Here is a 24,427-nt window from a genome sequence, read left to right on the forward strand (position 1 = left end):
CTGCTGGAGACATCGTAAATATAACGGGTATGTTTGCACGCATCCGACGACCCTTTAAACACCGGTGCTGGCTGTGTAATGATCTTCGTTGCCGCATCATCAAGCAATTTTTATAAAATTTTATCAATGTCTCCTTTCTGGCTTTAAAATATCTGTGTTGTAATTGCATGATGTATCTGTATTGCGATTTTCATTAAATAAACGTCATTTGCGATCGTCTGTTCGTTCAAAATTCTTATCTTCATGATGCCTACTATCACTCCTCTGAATGTTTTGGTAAAATTCAGCAACACCCTATGAAAACATCAGTAACGATGTTGCTACCGATAGTAGACGCCAATTCGTGTTTACTGGTGCCCATTTTAGTTTTTCTTGAATATCTCAAAAATTCTTCAGTTTTCACACTGCATGCTTATATAAAATTAAAGAGTGTAAAATTCTTTGCGTTTTCATGCTATATTTTTTCATCAAGTTTTAATATTTATGCAAATAAGGGTTCCAAACTATTTTCTCGTTTTCAGAAATTTACGACCTTATGGATCATCAAATCGACATGTGACCTCCTGATTTCTTTAAGAATTACTTTCACTTAAACAAATTTGAAGTGGGAATATCATTTGTTATTTTTCATAATTTTTTTACAGTTTCCATCAATTTTCTTGCACCCTATATTTTTGTGATTCTCACCTACGAAGTGTCGTTTAAGACCCTATGTTGTATGGTGATTTTTTTGACTTCTTGTTACCTATTGTCACCTCTTTGAATTTGTATGTCAAATTCGGCAATACCCTATGAATTGCTGGAGTTCATTGTATTTATTTTATCTCTTCACATTTATATAATGCATATAATTTTTTAATAAGTTCCATCTATAGGTGAAATATTAAAATGCCTGCTACATAAAGCATCGAGAATTATATGTTCTTTCTTCAATGCTATGCGAAATTTTAGAGATCTAAGATTTAGGTAGAATCCATCTGTTTCAGCAAGGTTCCAAATTCTGAAATGTGTCACATAAATTAATGTAACAAATCAAGGTAAAGACAAAATACTCATGAAGAAGAAGAGAATAGATAATGAAATATTAGGGAATGGCCGTAAAATAACTATTTAGCTTATCTACTTCCTTTAATTTTGCTCATCATTATTTGATCTTTAATTCCAATTAGAAGGAGACTGTGACAAATATTCCGGCGCATCGAGACCGTCACTGCAAGTGAATCATTAAAGAGCATCAAGCTGAGCAACAGAAATCCGACTGGAGAAATGATGCCGAATCCTTTAAGCCTTGACGATTCCGAGGGAAAATCATTTGTCGTTTCGAAATACCGGAGACCAAACGACATTCTTGTCCTTGGAGGACCCTTAATCAGCTCGACACTTAATTATTCGTACGTTCCAGGAACGAGGCATTATTTCTCTTGTGAGTTGAGCGAGGTCTTTGATGGTACTGTAATATCTCCAATTACTTTATCCCCGAGTCCAGAATACCAATACCAGTTTTGGTGACTGTGAGATCCGCACAATGAAATCAGAGCTCAGATATTTCTCACATTCTGCAGAAGATTCCACAAATTCCAGTTTTTGGGATTTGACAGGATTTCCAGTTCATTGGAGAAGGCACTATTCTTGTTGCCTGCTGATTTTTCGCCTGTCGTGAGTCGAAATAGCCCTATTAGTGTTTGTTCCAAATACACTGTCAGGTTTGTGTGGTATATTTGAATAAAAATAACTAAAGAGGCACACTATTTCATGATGTTTATGCGCATTAAATTTATAATACCAAGAAAATATCTAAATTTATTTAGTTTAGAAGGATTTAAAATCAAGGAATTATTTACCTAACAAATGTTATTGCTTAGGAAATTCCGGTAGATTAATAATGTCTGAAGATTTATGGTTCTTCGAATTTCAGATCATTCTTTTGAATGGATGTGATATCATTTTGAAATTGAATTCTTTTCATGCTGCCTGATTTATATTATTTTCAAACTTTTGATGAAGCTGTAAAATACTGATCTGAGTGGCATCATTTTTTAAATTTGGATCTATGAATTTTTATTTCATTCAATTTGAAATAAAATCTCAATGAATTGGGATGAGATTATGTTTTTTAAATAGCCTGACAATAATTATTGAATCAACTATTGACAGAATGAGCGATGCCTGATTAAGTTCAATACAAATAAATTAAACGACGAATGGAAGGAGATAACAGGATAAATATAAAGTTATAATTGTTTTATTAAGGATTTAAAGACAACCATGATTTTTTCTAAATTCATACATTTAGAAATTTTTCTCGTTATTTCATCATTTTTGTTTCGATACATTTTTTTGACGATTAAAAAATGTGAAGGATATCAATCGTTTTAAATGCAGTAAGAATTTCATTAGAACTTTTTCACAATTTTTAACACTTCTGGGATAAATTTGTTTAGAGATTTACAGTATTAGTCTGAGATATGTGTTTCTCTTATACGCAGATTTGGCATCTAAAATCCACTTTAATATGAAATTACTGACTTCAAATAATTCTAAAATATTTTATACTGTTATACAGTTTTAAAATATTTTATACAATTCCCAAAATATCATAATTTTTTCTTTGTAATATCATTTCAGAAAGGTTTTTTTCTTTCTGGTATAGTCTCAAATTCTGAATTTTCGTAGGTTTTAGCTTCTTGGTGTTTCAGGATTTTTTTTTTACAATTGGTGGAGTTATAATTTCACAATGAATTTGAAAAACCTCTGCAGATATGGACTCTCTTTTTCATTTGTGCACCATTTATTCTCTCTATCGATCTAATGAGTGATCCATCCCGGTGATTCGTTTTCCACAGAGAACTTATCACTAATATGGTTACTGGTAAAACTAAATGATAAAAAGTTTCTTCTCAATAAATATGATGTCGCTCTTTTATAATGGCAACGATCATTTCGAAACTTTTTTGAAACCACATCCCTATAAAGAATTCATTTATGCTTCGGAGGTAAGTGTGTTTCTGCGAAGAACATTTACATGAAGATCTCATAATACCATTGTAGCATTCTATTTTATTATGATTTTAGAAATCTTTTGATTCTACTCCTGCTGTGTGCAAGATGATATTTTGAAATTTTCTGAGAGTGAGTGTGTTAACAAAAATCCCTTGCTTAGTTTTTGACAAAATCTTTATCTTTGCAGAAGAAACAATGATCAAGTTCCTCTTCTGCATTAGGGTACGAAAGAGAAAGCAAATCTTTCAATTCGGGATATTCAAAATCATCGATACTTAAATCATAGATTAATATGTCGTGGCCAGCAGAAAATTATAATAATCTCTTTTGTTTACATGTTCTTTCATAAAAAATATAATACAGCATAATGATCTAGTATGATCTTCAACATACAGCTGACAGTATCGTATGGTAATCCATCGTTCCATTCGATTTGTTGAAAGAAATTTGTAATAAAAGAAATCACTTATTCTTTTGAAAAGGGATTTAAAATGTCATCTTCCTCTAACATTAGTATTATTTATAGTACTTGGTGCCGTTTATTTGAAGATTAGGCATTACAAAGAGACTCGAAATTCTTTAAAATAAGATTGGTGTTTATAACTTGGTGTTGTTTTTGTCATCGTAACTTGAAATAAATAACAAGATTCATAAACGTAGTATTTATCTCTTGGGAAAAAAGAGTCATGTGTACAAATGCAGAGTGTCATCTATTTGAGGTGTCATTTTAATCAGTAGATTGTTGATGGCGTCTTCGTGTACTACTCGAAATAATTTGACGTTGTTTGAGCAAAATATTGGGTGGCTCACGATCGAATTATGTTAGTTTTACATGAAAATGCTTGATGCGCTTTCAGTGAAATGCCATACATTTCTCTTCCTTTAAGAAATATGTTTTGAATAATAAAAATGATACTCAAATAAAGGATAGAGTTTTTTGTAAGTAATTTGGTCAATTTGCTGTTATTTGCAAACATCCTTCATGAAATTCTTCTAAGGTCATTAGAGAATTCGAACAGCACTGATATTAGAAAGCAGTTTTAGGTGAAATTCTAAATTTCCCCACTCTTTTTTTAATTCTAAAAATTCTTTAATTCTTTTCAATGTATTTCGAAAAGTCCCATCGCATCAACTTATTTATGGAGAAAAAATTGTATCATTTTAAAATCGATCCATCTATGTATTTTTTTCAATAATCTAAGGCTCAATCAACAAAAATTATGCACAAATATTTATATGCTAGGAATTCATTATTATAAATATTTCTCGTATGATTATGTAAATACTATCTTCTCATTGCAAGGTAAATATTATTTAATAAGATATTTTTGAATAAGAAATTTTATCAATTAAATAAAAAAAAAGACTTAAGAGTTTATTGCAGATATTTTTTATTTCTTGTTAAATACTACTCTTGTATCTTTAATTTTTTTTTCGCTAATGAACACATTCCGATATCATTTGTCTGACAGTGAATAAAATTGTTTACTATGGAATATCCTAGACATCATTTTAAGATGAAGTAAATATATAAACTCCACAAACACTAGAAGTAAAATTGTTGAATTGTTGTACACAGACGAACAATTCTAAGCGAAAAAAAATCTTGGAATTTTAGCTTAAAAATTCAAGGAAGTTCATATGGGAGTCGAAAAAATTCGTTGCGTTTTACCCAAAAAGATCCAGTCTCAGAAAACCTGTTCACGTCTACAAAAACGGCAGGTTTTTCTCATAGAATCGGTATCATGTCGAATGGGAACACATAACAGATAAACGAAGGAAGTGTGAAAATTAAATAAAATGTATCTGACTTCCATTCAAGCCAAAGTACGAAATTGTACATAAAATTTTGAGGCTTATTTATTACTTTATCGAATTACTACACAGATAATGCGAGATAGGGATTTTAAAATTTTTATTTCCAATCTCAATTCTTTTACAGGAAAAGAAGCATTATTGAAATTTAGCCCTAAAGCTTTTTAGGACAATTTGATAGAAAAGGATTTAGTTTTAGAAAAATCAAGAAATGAGATAATTCATTTACAGTAGTATCAGGACTGAATCTTGAAAGAAAAACAGATTTTCTATTCGATAACTTACTCACATTTTTCAACGTCGATACCTTATCGGCTCCATTACTCACCCATTTCGGGTTGAGTTTGACTCTTTTTTTTTACAGCACTTGAGTTGTTCGATGGTTTAAAACATACGGTTTAACTTGAAGTTTCAAATCTCTTCCCACAATTATTTCATGCAAGTTCGGTTCTTAAAACCCTGGTTATCTGGTAATGCTTTCAGGGGTGATTTGTTTAGTAATGTATGCAATCTTAGTATTTTCGGAAGGAAGGACTTACGCTTCAAATCAGTAAACAGCTCCATAATATTTTTCCGTTGATCAGCACCAAGTTCCTGAATGGAAACCATCTTGGACACTGCATCCACATACAGCATTCAATTATTAGCTTTTAACTCATTAAAATTCTCTTTTTGCCTTTTATTTTAACATTTTTCTTTGTTTTTGTTAAAAATACTGTACAATTTTCGTTTCACCATTCAAAAAGCAGCAGTTGATTATTGGATCGCAGCACAGGTTACCCATGATTAATGTTTTAAAATAATGGGATTATTCTAAAGCATATAATTTCATATTTAGTTATTTCATGATAAACAAGTTAAAACAGCCTCGAAGAGTTTTTTACTATTTCATAATAAATAAAATTATTTTATATTTCATAAAAATTTAGTTGTTTTCTTATCAAACAATCAATAAAAATTATCCATGCCTTCAGATGACATATTTCAAACATTACTAACTAATTTTAACTTTCCTCATTTATAGTTTCTATGTATTCCGATTGCTTTTTTTAAAAAGAAAATACTGTTGTTGTGACTGAAGATGATCTTTTTTCTATAAGCTATTTATTTTACATTATGTACAGGAACTATATCAAAAACGTAAACATGGATGAAATTCTACACTAATTCCTCTTCCGTTGCCAGTATCGCTAGCTGAATAACAAGTTACATAATTAGAAAAGACAACAGGAAGTGCGAAATATAAAATGAGTGGCAACATTTTCCCACCTTTTGTATTGCCGACAAACACTTTAAAGCAATACAAAACATAAACAAATTATTACACACTTTCATTACAAACTCAAAATCTTATATATGACATTACAAAAATAAAAATTATTAACAGTTCACAAATTCAGTCTTTTAACAGGAATTAATGGACGGCCACATCGACATTTCTTTACTTCCTCGAGAACATCAACTGCAGTAGGGCTTGGTTTTTGTGCAGCTATATCAGTTCCTTGGTGGTCCTCCATGAGATGGTCGCTAGCGCTGAGCTCCAAAGGATAAATTCATTGAAGCGGTCGTATGATCTCACCACTGGCTAGTCGTAATTTAGCCACACGCTCCACGCCGTCCTTGCCTGGAAGCAATTCGATCACTTGAGCCAAAGGCCAATTCATTCGATTTGGGTTCTTTGATTCAACTATGATGATTTCTCCCGGAGAAATCATCTTTCTTCTTGAAGCTACTTTCTGACTTCTTACTAACTCTCCAAGGTATTCTTTGTAGAAACGTTTGCGTAAATTTGATCGTAAGGTGTGAAGATAACGCACTCGTTTCAATATATGCTGAGAATCAATCAGATCCAAATCAAATGTTTCTCTTTCTTTAATATCTTGGATGAAATGAGCAGGCGTAAGAGGTTTAAGCTCCTTCAGATCGTCTGAGAAATATGTCAATGGTCGCTCATTTATTGTAGCCTCACAATCGGAGAGTAAAGTCAACATCTCTTCATATGTTACGCATGCTTTGTCCAAACACTTTCGGAGGAGTTCTTTAATGGTGCGAAATATCCTTTCCCAAAATCCACCGTACCATGGGGTGGAAGGAGGGCTAAGCAACCATTTTATTTTCATTAAAGAACATTCGGCTTGAATAAAATCCCAGTCCAAAGATTTCAAAGCATTTGCTGCCCCTACGAAGTTCGTACCATTATCAGTATATAGCGTAGAACCTCTTCCTCTTCTTGCCCAGAATCTTCTCAAAGCTTGCATAAACGATTCGGTGGAGAGAGATGAAACCAGTTCTAGATGGACTGCTCGATATACTGCGCGCGTGAATAGAGCTATCCACGCTTTGCACCCACCACGTAAGGAAAGAGGACCAGCCAGATCTGCGCCAGTTATTTGAAAGGCTGCAACTCTGTGTATTCTGTCAGGAGGTAAAGGAGCTGGATCTGGGTTAACTTTGCCAGCTGTCAGCCTTTTGTATTTTATACATTGTCGTAAAATTGCCTTTACAACTCTCCAACGCTTGGGAATCCAGAATTTTTCTCTTAATTGTGCTAAGGTCGTTAACACTCCAGCGTGCATTAAGGATCTATGAGTATGCAAAACCAGTCTTTCTAGAAGAGGATGGTCTGCTAAAACTGTAGGATGTGTAAAGTCCTCTGGATCTTGACTGGGAATCAGTCTTGTTTGAACTTTCAGGATGTCATTTTCCTCGAAAAAATGTATCGATTTTTATTAGAGTCTCCTCTGCCTTTTGAATCTCTTCACATGAAAGTGAATTAATTAATTTAGGAGAGTTTCTCTTAATATTGTTGCAGAATCTGAGAACATAAGCAGTCATTCGGAGAATTTTCTTATAGCTCGAAAAGTACAGGAATCTATCTCCAAATCTAACTTCGTTTCCTGTGGCTAAATTTGTCACAACTGTCTTACGCCGCTCTAGAAATATTTCATCCGGAGTCTCTGATACCTCAGAACATGGTCAAGATTCTTCATCGTTATACAGCCAGCCAGGACCCTCCCACCATTTGCTTTGCAGGAGGTCCGACCAATCACAGCATCGGGTAGCTAGATCAGCAGGGTTGACTTCTCCAGTCATCTATATTGATCAAATCACTGATTTCCTTCACTCGATTTCCAACGAATGTGTTCCATGGCTCCTTTTTCTTAATACAGCTTAAAACCACCATTGAATCGCACCAAAAGTAGGTTTTAGAAGCAGTTTGTAGGATAGAATCCACAGTTTCTGCTAATCGAGCGCCTAGAGCTGCTCCCAACAGTTCAAGTCGTGGGATTGTGGATTTTTTCATTGGAGCAAGTCGAGCGTTTGCTGCTATGAGTTTGACCATCACTTGTCCTTTGAATTCACATCGTAGGAAGGCACATGTAGCGTAAGCGCAGGCAGAAGCATCTGTGAAAATGTGCAGAGTGAAATCATCGTAATTTTCAGCAAACAATCTTCGAGATATTGAACATTTAGACATGAAATGCATGGTTTTCTCCCAAAGTCTATATTTATGTTCAAGTTCTACAGGCAACACCTCGTCCAAGCCTATTTTTCCTCTCCAAGCTTCTTGCATAAGCAATTTTGGTAACAATAAAGCTGGAGCCGTAAAGCCAATCGGATCGTATACACTATTGATCACAGATAGCAGTACCCTTTTTGTAACTGGCTTTTCTTGGGTGCAATCTATATATTGCTGGTAAATTCAAGAAAGTTCGTCGCTGACTACATCCCAACTCAGGCCAAGTACCATTTACTTATCTTGATCTTCCTTAGAGTCATTAGAAGCCCAACAGCGCAATTCAAATGCGCCTTCTTTCATTATTTCTATGGATTGCGATTTCAGTTGTTCCAGTTCTGTAGCGTCATTAACCCTCGTAACTAAATTGTGCACATAGAATCCTTCTTTTAAATAACCAATTGTCTTCCTGAGGCTCTCTGTCTGGAATTTTTCTCGTTCTAGATGGTAACTTATAGTGGCATTCAGCAGAAAAGGGCTGGAGGAAACGCCGAAGACTACTCGACAATGATGCAAAATTCTTATTTCCGAGCATCCAGTGTTCTCCCGCCATAAAACTCTTAGGACATCTCTATCCTCAGTTCTCAAACGTATCTGTAGAAATGCCTGTTTCACATCTGCAATTAAACTATGGCACCAGAATGGAATCTTAATAGTAAAGGCAGTATTTTATGTATAAGACTTGGGCCCACACTTAAGCATTCATTCAAGGAGGAAAATCCCGGTTTCTTGAACGAAGCGTCGAAAACTGGTCGAACCTTTGTGGTATTGCTTGATGGCTTAATGACGGGTCTGTGAGGTAGGTGATGGACTTCCTTGGCAAGCTGATCTATTGGGACAGCTTCTATAATACCTTCTGCCTCCCACTGTTTAAATACTTTATTGTAGGCTTCAAAGTAATTTTCGTTTATCAAACGCTTAGTTGCTGTACGAAGTCTGGATTCTGCTGCGTCATATTTATCATATAGAGCAGGATGTCCAGCTAACCATGGTAAAGCCACTTCATATCTTTGATCTTCATAGATCCTAATTGTTTCCTTAAAATGGGTCAAAGTTTCTTTTTCAAGAAGGCTTTCATTTATCTTCTCTACGGGATCTGTAATGCCCAAAACTTCCAAGTCCCACATTTTAGGCCCGTTCATATTTTGTAAGCTTAATGTGACTAGGTTAACAACTTCCCCAGTCCTAAAATTGTCCAACCCAGCAATGTCTCAACTGCAGATACTCCTGAAGATAATACTTCTATTCTGCCAGTCAAAATGCTTCCAAGTATATCAGCTCCCAGAAGAACTCGTATAGGTGGTGAATCTCTTTCAACATCTGTAAGTTTTATTCCTCTGGAAGCAAGCTCAGGAAGCAATTTTCTGTCATGTATTCTAGGCAGGATTGAACATATCTTTTGTTGCTCGAGAAGAGACAATGGAGTTGAATATTTGCGATTTAAGTTTTCTACGTTTACCATGTATCTCTTATGCTCAGAAGCAGGAGAAATTCCTCCGCCAAACACTCCTTGAGAAAATATCTCTCTTCCAGATAGAGAAAGGAATAGTTCTGCAGCTAAATTCTTTTCAATATAGGACCGCTGGGATCCATCGTCCAACAATGCTCGAATACAGGCTTCCTTGTCTCTATTTCATAGTCTGATCATAATAGTTTTGAGATATATTTCATGTTCAGAGGAAAGATTTGTTAGCAGTGTTTCTGTAGATCTCAGCTCATTATCGGCTGTTCTGTCCTTAGACGAAAAATTACTTTCCTTTTCCTTGCGTAAATCTTGGCAAAGTAATGGATAATGTCTCCGTTTGCAAATTAAGCATCTTACACTACTATGACACCTTTTTGCTAAATGTCCAACCTTAAGGCAAACGAGACAGCATCTTTTTCTTATAACTTGCGATTTTCTGTCCTCATAACTCATATCAGATAACTTTTGACAGTCTTGACTTAGATAAGGGCGGTCACAGAAAATACAATTAAGTTTTGCACCAGATGTACTTGAAATTAACGTAGCCGCAGTGGGTTCATCTTTATGGACCGATTTCTGACAATCTTTTCGTATAGCACAACTTCCCCTATCTTTACCGAATCCTTCACGAGCTAAACGTATCATTTCTTCTGATTCGACTTCATGGCGTACAAAGCACATAAGGTTTTCCAGGGATCTCTGACTTGTAGGATCATCAGTACTTTCTAAAATTCTACTCCTTTCCCACGCTCGCAGAACATTTTCTGGCAAACATGACTCCACCAATGGCTCTAGAAAGTCAGCAAATTTTTCTTTTGTGCGCCCTAAGCTTTCCAATGCTCTTAATATTGTTTCCAGCACATCGTAGAGGGTGGCTAAATCAGGGGCATTCTTTCCAGTCTTAGCATTTTTCAGAACCAGTGAAAGGAGATCGCGGACATATATTTGCACTAAGATATCTTCCAGGCCAAATCTTAATTTCAGCTGTTCGACGGCTTTTGGATAATTTTCAGTTGTTATTGGGAAACTGGAAATTAATCTAGCAGCTCTGGAATCAGGCACCATAGATTGGTATAAATATTGGAATTTGTCTATAGCAGTCAGTTCCTCTGAGTTATGAATTTTTGAAAATATACTCCAAAATGTCAAAAATTCCTTAGGATCACCAGAAAACATCTTTAATTCAAATTTAGGTGAGTTTAATTTTACCACATCAAGCTCGGAAGAATTTTCCAAAAAAGATCCAGAATCTTTATTTAATAGCGTTTCTATCTTGGATTTAAGCTCAAGAAAATTATCTCTACAGTCCTCTGCCGCCTGAAAATCAGTTTCGTATTCGGCAGCAGTGTCAGTATTTTCTAAACGTAACGACGAAATTTTATTCTGAATCTCATCTAAACGTAAGAATTTATCTTGTAACTGAGAGTTCAATGCGCGCAGCTTATCGCCATCCTTGGCGTCTTCTTTCTTCGCCAAACATTCCTTCAACTTGTTCGCCGTAGCCGTAAACGAAGTTCTTAACGACTTTCGTTTTGTTTTCAAAGCATCCATATTCACATGAAAACTTAAAACAGTTTCTTGATGATTCGAAATGATTCGTAATAAATTCTTAATGTCTATTTATAAAGAAGAAAATAAAGTGAATATACTTTCTGAAACTTAAATCACTTTCGTAAACTTCATATCGTAACTCATAAGTAGTAATTTAAATTATTCGTACCTGTACATTTTATAATTCTGAATTCTTCGAAAGCAGAATTCTGTCCTGTCGCGGACGCCAATTTGTTGTGACTGAAGACGATCTTTTATCTATAAACTATTTATTTTACATTATGTACAGGAACTATATCAAAAACGTAAACATGGATGAAATTCTACACTAATTCCTCTTCCGTTGCCAGTATCGCTAGCTAAATAACAAGTTACATAATTAGAAAAGATAACAGGAAGTGCGAAATATAAAATAAGTGGCAACAACTGTAGTATGATTATTTTTTAAAAGCTTTTTTGAAGAACGCTATATAAAGGGTGGCTATAAATTGTTCAACTGATAAAGGTTTGTCATAAATAGTGCAGAATAAAAGACGGAGAAAAGAGATTTCCTAAATTTTATCTAACCATTCAACAGATTTTAAATACAATTCAACATAAGCATCTTTCATTGATCATAGAATAGTTTTGATTTCGATTGGCCTTTAAATGTTTTCATGAATTCGCACAATCACAATAGCTGATGCATTTAGTTATTCAACGCTGCAAACCTCTGCAACATAAATTAATTTCTCGGGTGTCTGTAGAAAAACGTCACGTGGTGCAAAATCCGGGCAACATAGAGAACTTGAAATTGGCCCATCTCAACGAATCAAACGATTTAGGATTTTTTACTAATATAAATTACGGACATGTGTAGCCAAATATATGTAAGATTCACATTTATATTTAATGTTATTATTTCTGTATTCATAGATATTTTGTGGCAACAGCAGTTTGTTATTATTAGTTTGCTACTTTTATTTAATATCGCATAAGAAGTACTCTCGTCCTTTCATATTAATTGAATGTTTATTTTTGTAAACAGTGCCTTTTCATTTTTAAGATAATCCTCATAGAAAATTACCATCTCTTATATGGCGCAGCCGGGTTTTTTCTCAAAAAGAAGCTATAAATGTTCCACAGAAGCTTCAAAATTTGCTAGCTACAAAGAAAAGAAACGACAACATAACTTCGTTGAAGTTGCGTGAGATTCTAATGGATTTGATTACAAAAAATAGAAAGTATCATCTTCGTGCACCTATACCTTCCCAGGTAATTTTATTTTGAAGAAAACTTCATTATTTTTCGTAGAATTTATAAAAATTAACATTCCGTTGACAAAAATACTATTCCATTTATCTTTCGCTAAAAACGTCGCCAAACCACGCACCTCGCCAAGAACAGTTGTGATTTTTCTTTCTCGCCAAAAAAAAAAAAAAAAAATGTCAACAAACGAAATTGTTTTGAATTCTTCCGATGCGCAATCGCTGAGTCATTTAGTGGTCGTTCACTTGAAAATGGATTTACGTTTCAGAAAACTTTTAACCACCGGAAATAAAAATGTTTTAATTTCGCGCATTATTGAGGATAATACTAAAAGAAATGAAAATGGAACTTCAGATGAATTAAATATTCTTCGTATGCAATCGCAAAATGTGAATGAAAATTTCGATGGAACAATTTCTGATAAAACAGAATTGTTGAATGAAATTGAAACGCTAAGTAAACAAGTAGAACTATTAAGTAATCGTCCTTATCCCTCACTCCCTCCTTCTCAAATTGATCCAAATATTTCTGAAATTCTCGCTACGCTGTTGGAGACGCGAAAACTATTATTAGATAAACACGTCAAATGTTATTCAAATCACGTCCACCAATGATGCGGCGAATTCGATTCAAATATTTCGAGGAAATGCAATTGACAGTGCTCTCGAATGGCCTTAAGAGGTTGACAGAATTTCAATATTAGCAAACTGGTCGGACGAACTGAAATCAACAAATACTATTTCTTGCCTTTCTGGATCAGCAAAAAATTGGCAATTAGCAACAGGAAAAAATTACAACGACTGGACTGCGTGAAAAACTGCTCTAGCATCGAGGTTTAGAAGACGCATCACAATGCAAGAATTTTTAGCTCACCAACGTGAACGAAAATTGAAACACAGCGAGACGTTAGTTGATTATATTTATCCAAAAGATGCTCTTCTGGAAAAAGCTCCTTTTACCATTCCACAACCTGATCGTATTTCTATGATCATTGGTGACATTACAGAAGAAAAGTGACAGATTGCCTTAGCTACTCAGAATTCTATCAAAGTTGAAGAATTGATTGACAGAACAACATCATTTGATGCAATTCGAAGTACAAAACAAGAGAAAAAGCCATACCAATTTTTGAAATCTCAATCAAGATCTCGTAATGCACGTGATGAGCAACGTCGTAAATACAATCCAGCAACTGACGACGCTCGAAATATTACATGTTGGCGATGTGGAGACAAAGGCCATGCTTCATTTATGTACAGTTTACCGCCATCTGAACGAGGATCACCTATAGTCTCACCAAGAAGTACATAACGACAAATTCAAGACAACCAAACGATTATTCCGCTTTCGTCTACTAACAGCTCAACTTCTTATCATAAGAATACACCATGTGTTGCCAATAGTTCAAATTTTTCTGACTCCCACCGCAGCACCAATCGCAACACGAGAAATGCAAGATCTGCGACCATAAATAAGAGAAATAGCAATTCTATAAATTGTATTAAAACTCATATGAATAAGCGTGCATTAATACCTGTCATTATTAATAATGATACCGAAATCCAAGTCCTCTGTAATCCCTGTGTTGATATCACTGTTATTCAACAATCCTATAACGACATCAGACGGCACATCAGTCTATGTGCCGTCTGATGTCGTTATTCACCCATGGACTGACGGACAGTTTCAAGTTGTCAACCACGAAATAAAGCCAATCGGTTGGATTTCTTTGAACATTAATATAGGTACTATTGAACATATGATGCCTAAGGTTGGAATTTGTGCCCAACTGCCATTTCCTCTAATTTTAGGGTTTGATTGGTAGCAATAAGTCCAGGCTTACCACCCAAATGGATCATTATGCATCTCTACACCATCCTCGCTTCTCTCGTACGAATGTATCCATGAAGCAAAACCTAGCATAAACTGTCTCACTTCTAAGAAACTTTCATTACCGCCCCTGGACGATGTTGTTTTGACAGAAGCAACATCAAATTCCCTTTCCCTTTAAAAACAACCAATCCTTAAAACTTAAAAACTTTCTGCGAAGGAACATGCAATATCAGAAATTTCTCCTTTTGGTCGAATTGGCTCTCAAGACTGTGAACGTCCTGAGCCAGAGCGTACAGCATCAGTTGAACGTTATTCGACTCTTAAATCAATTCAAGAAGTAAGTAGTTTTCTTGGATTAGCCAATCAATTCAGAAAGCATATTCGCAATTTTGCTGTTATCTCGAAACCACTTACAAACTCTCCCTCAATGGATTAGAAAAGAAGACCAGCAATGCTGCCTTTGTTTTAACAAAAGATCAACAGCGTGCCTTTGAGACCTTGAAAACTAAAATTACTTCCGCTCCCCCTTCTTGCTTATTTCAAACAAGGTTTGCCAACTTTCGTAGAAACTGACGCATCGTATTCTGGACTAGGTGTAATTTTATCTCAGGATCAGAGCGGAAAACGTCGTGTCATAGAATATGCATCACGAACTTTAAAGGATACTGAAACACGCTACCAGCAATGAATTGGAATGTACTGCCGTGCACTGAGCACTCACTGAAAACTTTCGCCTTTATCTTCTTGGTCACAAGTTCGAACTTATCACAGATAACTATACAACCGCATATATCGTAACGAAATTACCAATCAATCGCAAGCTTGCCCGATATTTGGTAGACTTGACTCAATTTCATTTTACAACTGTGCATCGACCCTGTAGGCAAAATGTTATCGCTGATCATCTTTCCCGTTTTCCAACCCCACCTGTTTGTTTAACAGTTACTGCAAGCTATGAATGAGAAATTTGCACAAAGCAAATGAGAAATGACTTCTGCCAGTATATTTTTTGTTTGCTCAAAGAGGAAAAACCTAATAAAAAGACATTGTCAATCATACGTAATTACAACATCGATAGCAATACTCTTGTACGATTACAGAACAATGGATCAAAATGTTTAGTAATGATTCCAAAAGCAATGCGTGAACAAACTTTGTTTGCTTGCCACGATGATGTCGGAAATATGGATGCCAAAAAAAAAAAAATACTTTACAGCAATGCTATTGGTGGCCGAAGATGAGAAAAGACTAAAACATACATTCGAAGTTGTCACAAGTGTCAAATTGTTAACCGCCGTACTGCAAATGTTTATGGCTTATTTGCAACAATTGCCGATTCCAACTACACCACGGGGAATTGTGCCCGCTGATCACGTCATACGCTTGCCCCAAACCAAAGCTGGGAACACTAACATGTTTGTCCACATTAACCATGCGACACGCTACGTGATTGCAACGTCATCTGCATCGCTCGCTGCGTATACAGTGACCGATGCTCTCTATAACAGCATTATACTTCGATATGGGCCGCCAAGTCTGTATACATCAGATAGAGGAACTGTGTTTACTAGACGCCACACTCAGCGGGTTTTGAGAAAATATAGAATCACACAATCAATGACACCGCAATATTCATCACAGGCTAATAGCATAGTTGAACGTGCGAATGGAATAATTGTGTCCACCTTGAAAAAAATCATCGACAAAAATCCAGAGAAATGGGACTTATTACTGCCTAATGCTTTACTGGCAATAGAATCCCATAGAAAAATCCCTATTCTATTCTTTTAGCTTCATAGATATGAGCCACGCCTTTCTCGAGAACTTCATATTGGAAGTTTCGTAAACGACACTCCATGCAAGGATCAACTGGACCTTCTACTGTTGGTCAGAGCCGAAGCTGCAAATTCTATGTCTGAAACGCATTTAGCGAATACGCACAGATTTGATCTTCATCGCAGATCTCCCCTCAGGGGCTCACCTATTATAGGTGAGAACGGGTTGTCCCAACCCCGAGGGATCTTTACTCCCTTTATGTTTATTCTCATCTACGCATCCTGCTGTCTGCTTATTTCTTCCGTCCCTCGACGGCAAGGAGGGAGCTCTCCATGAGAAGCTGTCACCGCTCTGTTTTTTTTCCTGTTTCTCACAGACAACCAAAAACCCCACGTGTTGGCCGTGCGTGGCGATCCATTAGACGGGTGGTATATATCGGTCCCCGGTGTATCAATCGGTCGGTATCCTAGACTTATGACTGGGCTGTTCAAGGGGATCAAGCGAAGGGGTCACACCTTGGGCTTGTCTTTAAGGGTGGCCACTGTTCCCGGGGGTGGCTCCCAGCATATAGATTCCGGCTAGCATTATGGCAAGTATCGAGGTTGGGATTTTCCAGAGCCGGTAACTGCCTTCCCATGTTGGGCCACGTAGTGGGCAATGCCGTCGGGCCCGAATCTTTTCTAATGTCGCATGGCAACTTTTAATTCACACTATAGTAATGTTTATACTAAATTTTTTGTAATTAGTGCTGAAAAAAATACTTTGAATAATTTATCTCCTATTTTAATACACAAAACTATTCTTTCAATGATTGAAGAAGTGAAATCGATCAAGAAATTAAACGTTAGAAACCTACTTGTTGAAATTACAAATTCAAAACGATCTGAAAATATTTCAAAACTTGAGAAAATTGCAAATACTGAAGTTACTGTTAGTCCAAATCGGACATTAAACCATTCAAGATGTGTTATTTCACAAAGTGAATTTAACAGGGATACTGAAGAAAATATCCTTCATGCTCTCAAAGCACAAAAGGTCATATCAGTTCGTAGAATATCAATAAAGAGAAATAGTCAAAATTTCCAAACAAAAAACATAATACTGACATTTCATACTCCTGTGTTGCCGAAATCTGTCAAAATTGTTTACATTAATTGCCCTGTTAAACATTTCATACCAAATCCACTTCGATGTTTTAAATGTCAAAAATTTGGTCACACAATTTATAGCCTATAAATCTTCTAAACAAATATGCACTTTCTGCTTTCTTCCAGACCTTGAAAGTAATGCCTGCTCATCTACCATACCAAAATGTTGCAACTGTTCCGCAGAACATCCAGCTTATTCAAAATCCTGCCCATGTTACAAACAAGAGAAAGAGATACAAACGTTTAAAATTACCCAAAACATTTCATTTCCATAAGCGCGGAAAATAGTAAACGATAATCCCCCCCCCCCAACCAGGTCTCTCCTATTCAGCAGCTTTAAATCCCTCGCAAACAATTTCTGAGCAAAAATTAAGAAATAATCAAAGATGTTCCACTTCTACAGAATTTGCAACAACACATCCTTCAGTAGATAATGAAACAATTACAATAAAGTAAAGCGACTGGCTGGCACTGCTTGAGATAAAAAAAATCACGGGAGAAACTTTCTCTGCTTCTACCATGTCCCAGAATCCTACCAACCAAGATATTGCACAAATAATTTCTCCCAACTGTTAATTCTTCTACAGTTGATATTAGCGAATTACAATTGAATATTCTTGCATCTTCTACAACGGCTTTATCAAATATCAATAATGTATCAGATAAAGTTCCAATTTCCAATACGCCTTCTTCAAAAGAGGGTTCTCCACTAAAACGAAATTCTGAAAAACTCGAGAGGATAAAAAACTGGAGCAAAAATCTACTGAATTGGTAAAATTAAAAGAATCGAAATCTGCGAAACGTGCAAGAAGACTTGCTGAGAAAAGAGATCAAGGTATTATAAACTCTCTTACAAATAGTGTCCCTACTAAAGAAGATTTTTTTGAAGCATTTTTAAAAAAAAACCCAGTGAAGAACATAATAAAGATCGTTGTAAATTATATATTTATCTTGTAGACTGTCGGATATTTTTTCTAGGCCAAATAGAACAACAGTTATCACCGCTGTGAAGACTGAACATGAAGGATTGATTTTGAATGAAAACACTGCGTTTTGGAAAACCACAGCAAATGAGACACCATCAGATGTTTTTGATCAATCTGTGTATATTGCAATGTAATCATTATAGTGATGCCTATGTTCATAAAAAATTTGTCTATAAATAGAATCTGCAGTGTCAGATTTGGCAAACCAATTGGATTTAAGTATTGTATATTGGGAATTGTCCATGGAGGGAAAATATTGTGCAGTTGGGGTGTGCATGCAGGTGAAGTAGATTTAGGTCCTTGAGAATGTTATGAATTCTAGTAAAATATACAGGTATAAAAAATTTTCGTGCTTCTTGTTTTCGAGTTAAGAATGGGCGGAGTTTAAAATTATGAAAAGTATGATGCGCATTTCATTTAGTTCTAAAATAATAGTGCAGAGATAGCATTTCTCGCCTAAATTCAAGAGAAGTCACAAAGCAATCAACATATAGGCTCTGAACTGGAGAGGTTCTAAAGGTTCCTGATCACAGTCTGAGAGAATTATGGTGAACAGGGTTTAATTTCTGTAAAACTGTTTTTCTGGATGACTCGTAAATAACATAACCATAATCAAGCTTGGATAGAATGAGAGCTTTGTATATTTTAAGCATGGATGGTCGATTTGCTCCCCAAGCTGTAGTTGACAAAACTTTTATTATGTTTAATGCTTTTTCACATTTTTTACGCAATATTTTTACTTGGGGGAGAAAAGTAAGCTTCTTATCAAAGGTAATGCCTAGAAATTTAACTTCATTTTTGAATGGTATAATTACTTCATTTAGTTTTATTTCAGGATCAAGGTGTAGATTTCTTTTTCGACAAAAGTGGATACCAGTAGTTTTTGAGGCCGAAATGGTAAAAATATTGGCATTGCACCATTGTGTTATCTGGGGGTCCGCCAAGTCGAGCAAAAACAAGCGGCACGCCGTAACATCCTTTTCACGAAGCAGTTCAGGCCATTTTTGGCCCCCTATAACTTCGTTGTGAATAAAACTAGAAGCCTGAATTTTCAAAATCCAAGCAGGCATTATATAAATACGGTATGTTTCAAATTTCATTAAATTTGAACCAGTAGTGTAAGAATTATAACTAGTCAAAGTTTGTGAATTTTGTCACTGACTGACTGACTGACTGACCGATCATCAAAACTCTAAGGCACTTCTAGCAGACATAGAAGTTTCAAATTTAGAATACAATTAGTGTTTAGTGTATAAATCAAGGAAAAACTAAAAAATTCGTATAATAATGGACGGATTGATAAATTTCTCGAAGTTTCGAGCATTATCCATTTTGTCGGCAAATTCGTTGCCAAGTCGCCAAATGGTCGCCACGTTTGTCACTAAGCTCTGGGATCATTGGCTTGGCATCCGACAGCATCCAGAAATAAAACTTACAGCTGTAGATAGCATAGATTGCCCCAGATACCTAACAAAAAGAACTCGTGAATGCATAAGAAAATATGAAGACGATGCTTCTATGACTGCAGGCCTGGAAGAGAACATAATTATAAAAATAGGAGTAAAAGTCATGTTAAGTCGAAATATTGACGTACTCCATCCATACAAAAATGACTATCTACAAAAAGAAATGAGATACCATCAAAAACATAACTTGTAAAAAAAACCAAATCTCGCAACTCAGTTCTATCGTAAAAAGTTGTGAGATGCATGTAATACCAAGTCGGTCAATTTATTCAGTCCCTACTTAAGGGTGCTTCTGTCTTAAGCTATTACGTAATTAGCTAACTTAACAACATCTTATAGTAACCATATCAATATTAAAAATCTTTTATGGTTTAAATAAATAGATTGATTTGGCAATCGCATAGATTGACTTGGCTTCTCGGTGAACTTCGGGATGAGACCCCATCGCATGAAATCACAATGTATCTTTACATTAAATTAGATTACATTAACATATTATATTAAATTAGATTGTTTAGTGCGATTGTCAAGTCAATCTATTTATTTTAACCATAAAAGATTTTTAATATTGATATGGTTACTATAAGATGTTGTTAAGTTAGCTAATTAAGTAATAACTTAAGACAGAAGCACCCTTAAGTAGGGACTGAATAAATTGACCGACTTGGTATTAAATGGATCTCACAACTTTTTACGATAGAACTGAGTTGCGAGACTTGGTTTTTTTACAAGTTATGTTTTTGATGGTATATTATTTACAGCAGTCTGCAACTTCTCTCTATAAAATTCATGTGCATCCCTGCACAGGAGATGTACAGGTCGTCAACATATAAGTAACCTTTAACAGAATGGGGAAGTTGTTTTAAAATATTATTAATTTTTAAAATAAAAAGAGTCACACTTAAAATATTGCCTTGAGGAACTCCCTCTTCCTGAATAAAATAGTCAGAGTATTCGGATTCTACTTTGACACGGAACTTCCTCAATTTTAAAAAAGTGGGTAAGTTGCCCCTTAATCCGAGGTCATGTAAATCCTTTAAAATACCGAATCTCCAGGTCCGATCATACGCTTTTTCAATGTCAAAAAATATCGCAACCAGATGTTTCCTTTGTAAAAAAGCCAGAAGAATATCAGTTTCTAATGCGAGTAGGTTGTCAAGAGCACACCGAGCTTTCCTAAAACCACTCTGATGAGGATGAAGGAAGTGGTTAGACTCCAAATGGTAAACGAGTCTTCGATTAATCATTTTTTCTAAGAGCTTGCATATACAACATGTTAAAGCAATTGGGCGGAAATTTTCTAAGTTTTTTGGACCTTTTCCAGGTTTTAATATCGGGATTACTATAGCTTGCTGCCAGAGAATAGGGAAATACTGTTCATTCCAAATACGGTTGTATAATAACAGTAAAGCGTTTTGGGATTCGACGGTCAAATTTTTAATCATGGAATAGTTAATCTTGTCGGGATCCGGTGAAGAGTCCCGAGTACTGGCGAGACATGACTGAAATTCGGAGAAAGTAAAGTTGCAATTATAGGGCAAATCAGCTCGAGAATAAAATTTTAGTTTTTGTTCTTCTGCTTTTCTTTTATACTTTAAAATTGAAAGAGGGTAATTCTGGCTGCTGGATGTAAGTGCCAGGGTCGAAGCAATAGAATTTGCTATGTCTTTAGTGGATGAAATGTTACTCTGTTATGAATTAAAACAGAAGTGTAGCTTGATGTAGAAACACCTGATGCTCTCTTTACTTTTTTCCATAGCTCATGGCTTGAAATCTTAGAGCTGATACTGGATACAAATTTTTGCCATGAAAGCCTTCGCTTCCGACGTTGTATTCTTCTCGAAACTGCTCTAGTCTTTTTAAAATAAACAAAGTTCGACGCTGTTGGATATCTTTGGAAGATACCCCATGCTTTTCGTTGTTTTTTGTATGCGTATTTGCATTCGTCGTCACACCAAAGTTTGTTTTGCTTTTTTCGTGTACCGGATGATTTCGGGATTGAATTATTTGCTGCCTCAATTATAACATCAACTATGTAATTTAGTGCATCATCTATGGTGGAGGATTGGATTATATCGGGTTGAATATTAGCTAAAATGGTGAATTTTTGCCAATTTGCTGCATTCAGGATGTATTTGGTTGGATGGGAATGATTATTTGGGTTACATATGTTGTCTGAGACGATCAGGGGGAAATGGTCACTATTATACAAGTCATTATCTACTGTTAAATTAAAGAATGGTAAAAGAGATGGAGAACAAACTGCTAAATCAACTGAATGAAAAGTTCTTGTAGGGAGATGAAAATGAGTCTTTTCATCTGAATTTAATAGGCATAAATTGTGGTCTGTAAGGAGTCGCTCGATTTGCAAACCACGGGAATTGGAATCGGGACTACCCCAAAAAGGACTATGGCCATTGAGGTCGCCCAAAATTATGAATGGTGACGGAACCTGTGAAATAAGATTATTGAGTTCAGATTGAATAACAAGTTCATTTGGAGGTAAATAAAGGCTGCAGACAGTAATCAAAGAATGCATCTGGATTTGAATAGCAACAGCTTGCAGATTTCTGTTCAGGTTAATAGGCATTGAGGGAACGTGGTCAGCTGCAAGGATAGCAACGCCACCTGAAGCTCGATAATGAATATCATGTTTGGAGAAAATTTAATAATATCGGATATTGTGTTTATCCGTCTTGAGATATGTTTCTTGGAGTGCAATACTGGCGGGATTATGCTTGTTGATAAGATCTTTAAGCTCTGATGACTTATTCAGGAAACCACGACAGTTCCAGGAAATAAAAGTGGCCATAAAGACAAGCACTGAAGGAAAAAAAACTAGGAAGAGAAAGATTTATCTTCAGCGTCGCTAATGGACATATCATCATCAGATGGATGAATTTTAAGCAGGGCATCAGTATCAGTTGTTAGGGCTTAAGAGAAAGAGAAACCTGGTTTGAGAATTCTGTCCATTACAATTTTTCTAGCGTCGGGAAAAGATATGCTCTTTGAAATTTTTTTGTTTGCATTTCTTTTTCTATTTTAAATTTTGGACATGATTTGAAATAAGATGGATGTTAGCCGTAGCAGTTTGAGCATTTCGGCGTTGGAGCAGAGCAGTTATCACTTTTATGATCTGGGAGAGAGCATCGGGCACAAATTTCTCTGGTCCCTTTGCAAGCTGTTATTGTGTGTCCGAATTTCTGGTATTTGAAGCAACGGTGTGGATTTGGAATTTATGGCTTAACTGGACAGATTATGTAGGCTATTTGCACAGATTTTGGTAAGACTGGTGTATTAAAAGTTAAAATCAGATCTTTGGTCTGAATTTTTTGGTTATTTTTCTTGATACTTATTCTTTGAACGTCAATTACTTTCTGCTCTCTTACGTTTTCCAAAATGTCTGCTTCAAGGTCTCTCTGGAACTCTTTCTCCGAGATTACTCCCTTGGTTTGGTTAAGTGAACGGTGTGCAGTAACAGTAACGGGTATTTCTCCAATTTGCTTCAATTTCATTATGTTTTGAGATTGCTGTTTGTTTTTTATTTCAATTTACAGATTCCCATTGTTTAATTTTTTGATAGTTTTTACTTCACCTACAATTCTAATAATTGCTTTATGTATCAAGAGTGGCAATACTTTTTTCAATGAATTTTGTTCAGATGCAATAACAAAAAATTTATAACAAGAATTACAATCAGTATTAACATTAAGAGCCATGCGACATTTGAGAAGATTCAGGCCCGACGGCACCACCCACCATGGAGCCCTACAAGGGATGGTAGTTACCGGCTTTGGTGATTGCCAACCTCGGCACTTGCCATGATGCTAGCCAGAACCTATAAGCTGAGAGTCACTCCCGGGGACAGTGATCATCCTTAACGCCAAGCCCAAGGAGTGACCCTTTCGCTTGATCCCCTTAAGCAGCCCAGTCATGTGTCTAGGATACGGGCCGATTGATACACCGGGAACCGAAATGTGCCACCCGTCTAATGGGTCGCCACGCACGGCCAGCACGTGGGGTTTTGACTGTCCAAGAGAAGCAAGAAGCAAACAGAGCGGCGACAGCTTCTCATGGAGAGCTCCCTCGCATGCCGTCGAGGGATGGAAGGATGAAGTATAAAGAAGGGGCAGGGTGGAGTAGGAAGAGAGAAAAGGGGAGAAGGGGAGAGAAAAAGATTAAAAGATCCCTGGGTACCTCGGGATTGGGACACCTGTACCCACCTAAAGAAGGTGAGCCCCTGAGGGGCAATATTCATTTGGAACCTGAACTAAAATTAAATGGTGAAAATATACCTTTTGTCAATGAAATTCGATTTTTATGTGTTATCTTTGACAAAAAACTTACCTTCCTGCCTCATATACAGCAGTTACGGAAAAAGTGTGAAAGGTCTCTAAATATTCTGAAAGTATTATCGACTTCAACTTGGGGGTGGTGGTGACATAATCTCCATTCTTATGATTTACAAGGCAACTGTACTCTCTAAGCTAGATAATGGCTCTGTAATTTATGGTTCTGCCAGGAAAAGTATCTCATTTTACTCACAAACATTTACTTCATTTAGACACAGCTCCAATTTGTGAAAAATGTAATACTATAATTTCAGTTCGGCATATCATACG

General features: G+C 35.9%; 3 protein-coding genes across 3 annotated transcripts; all 3 read right to left on the reverse strand.

Annotated features, from left to right (window-relative positions):
• Positions 1-6,368: 6,368 nt before the first annotated feature.
• Positions 6,369-7,391, reverse strand: LOC129968977 (uncharacterized). The gene has a single exon (XM_056083362.1). The coding sequence runs from the start codon at positions 7,389-7,391 to the stop codon at positions 6,369-6,371; it is 1,023 nt and encodes a 340-aa protein (XP_055939337.1).
• Positions 7,392-7,882: 491 nt separating this feature from the next.
• On the reverse strand, positions 7,883-8,389 carry LOC129968978 (uncharacterized). The gene has a single exon (XM_056083363.1). It carries the CDS (start codon positions 8,387-8,389, stop codon positions 7,883-7,885), a length of 507 nt encoding a protein of 168 aa, XP_055939338.1.
• A 177-nt stretch (positions 8,390-8,566) lies between these two features.
• LOC129968982 (uncharacterized) lies at positions 8,567-9,474 on the reverse strand. Its single transcript, XM_056083370.1, has 2 exons — positions 9,025-9,474; positions 8,567-8,926 (listed from the first exon to the last, which is right to left on the reverse strand). The coding sequence occupies exons 1-2, from the start codon at positions 9,472-9,474 to the stop codon at positions 8,567-8,569; spliced, it is 810 nt and encodes a 269-aa protein (XP_055939345.1).
• Between the last annotated feature and the right edge of the window lie 14,953 nt (positions 9,475-24,427).

Source organism: Argiope bruennichi, chromosome 5, assembly GCF_947563725.1.
Source record: "Argiope bruennichi chromosome 5, qqArgBrue1.1, whole genome shotgun sequence".
Taxonomy (NCBI): Eukaryota; Metazoa; Arthropoda; class Arachnida; order Araneae; family Araneidae; genus Argiope; species Argiope bruennichi.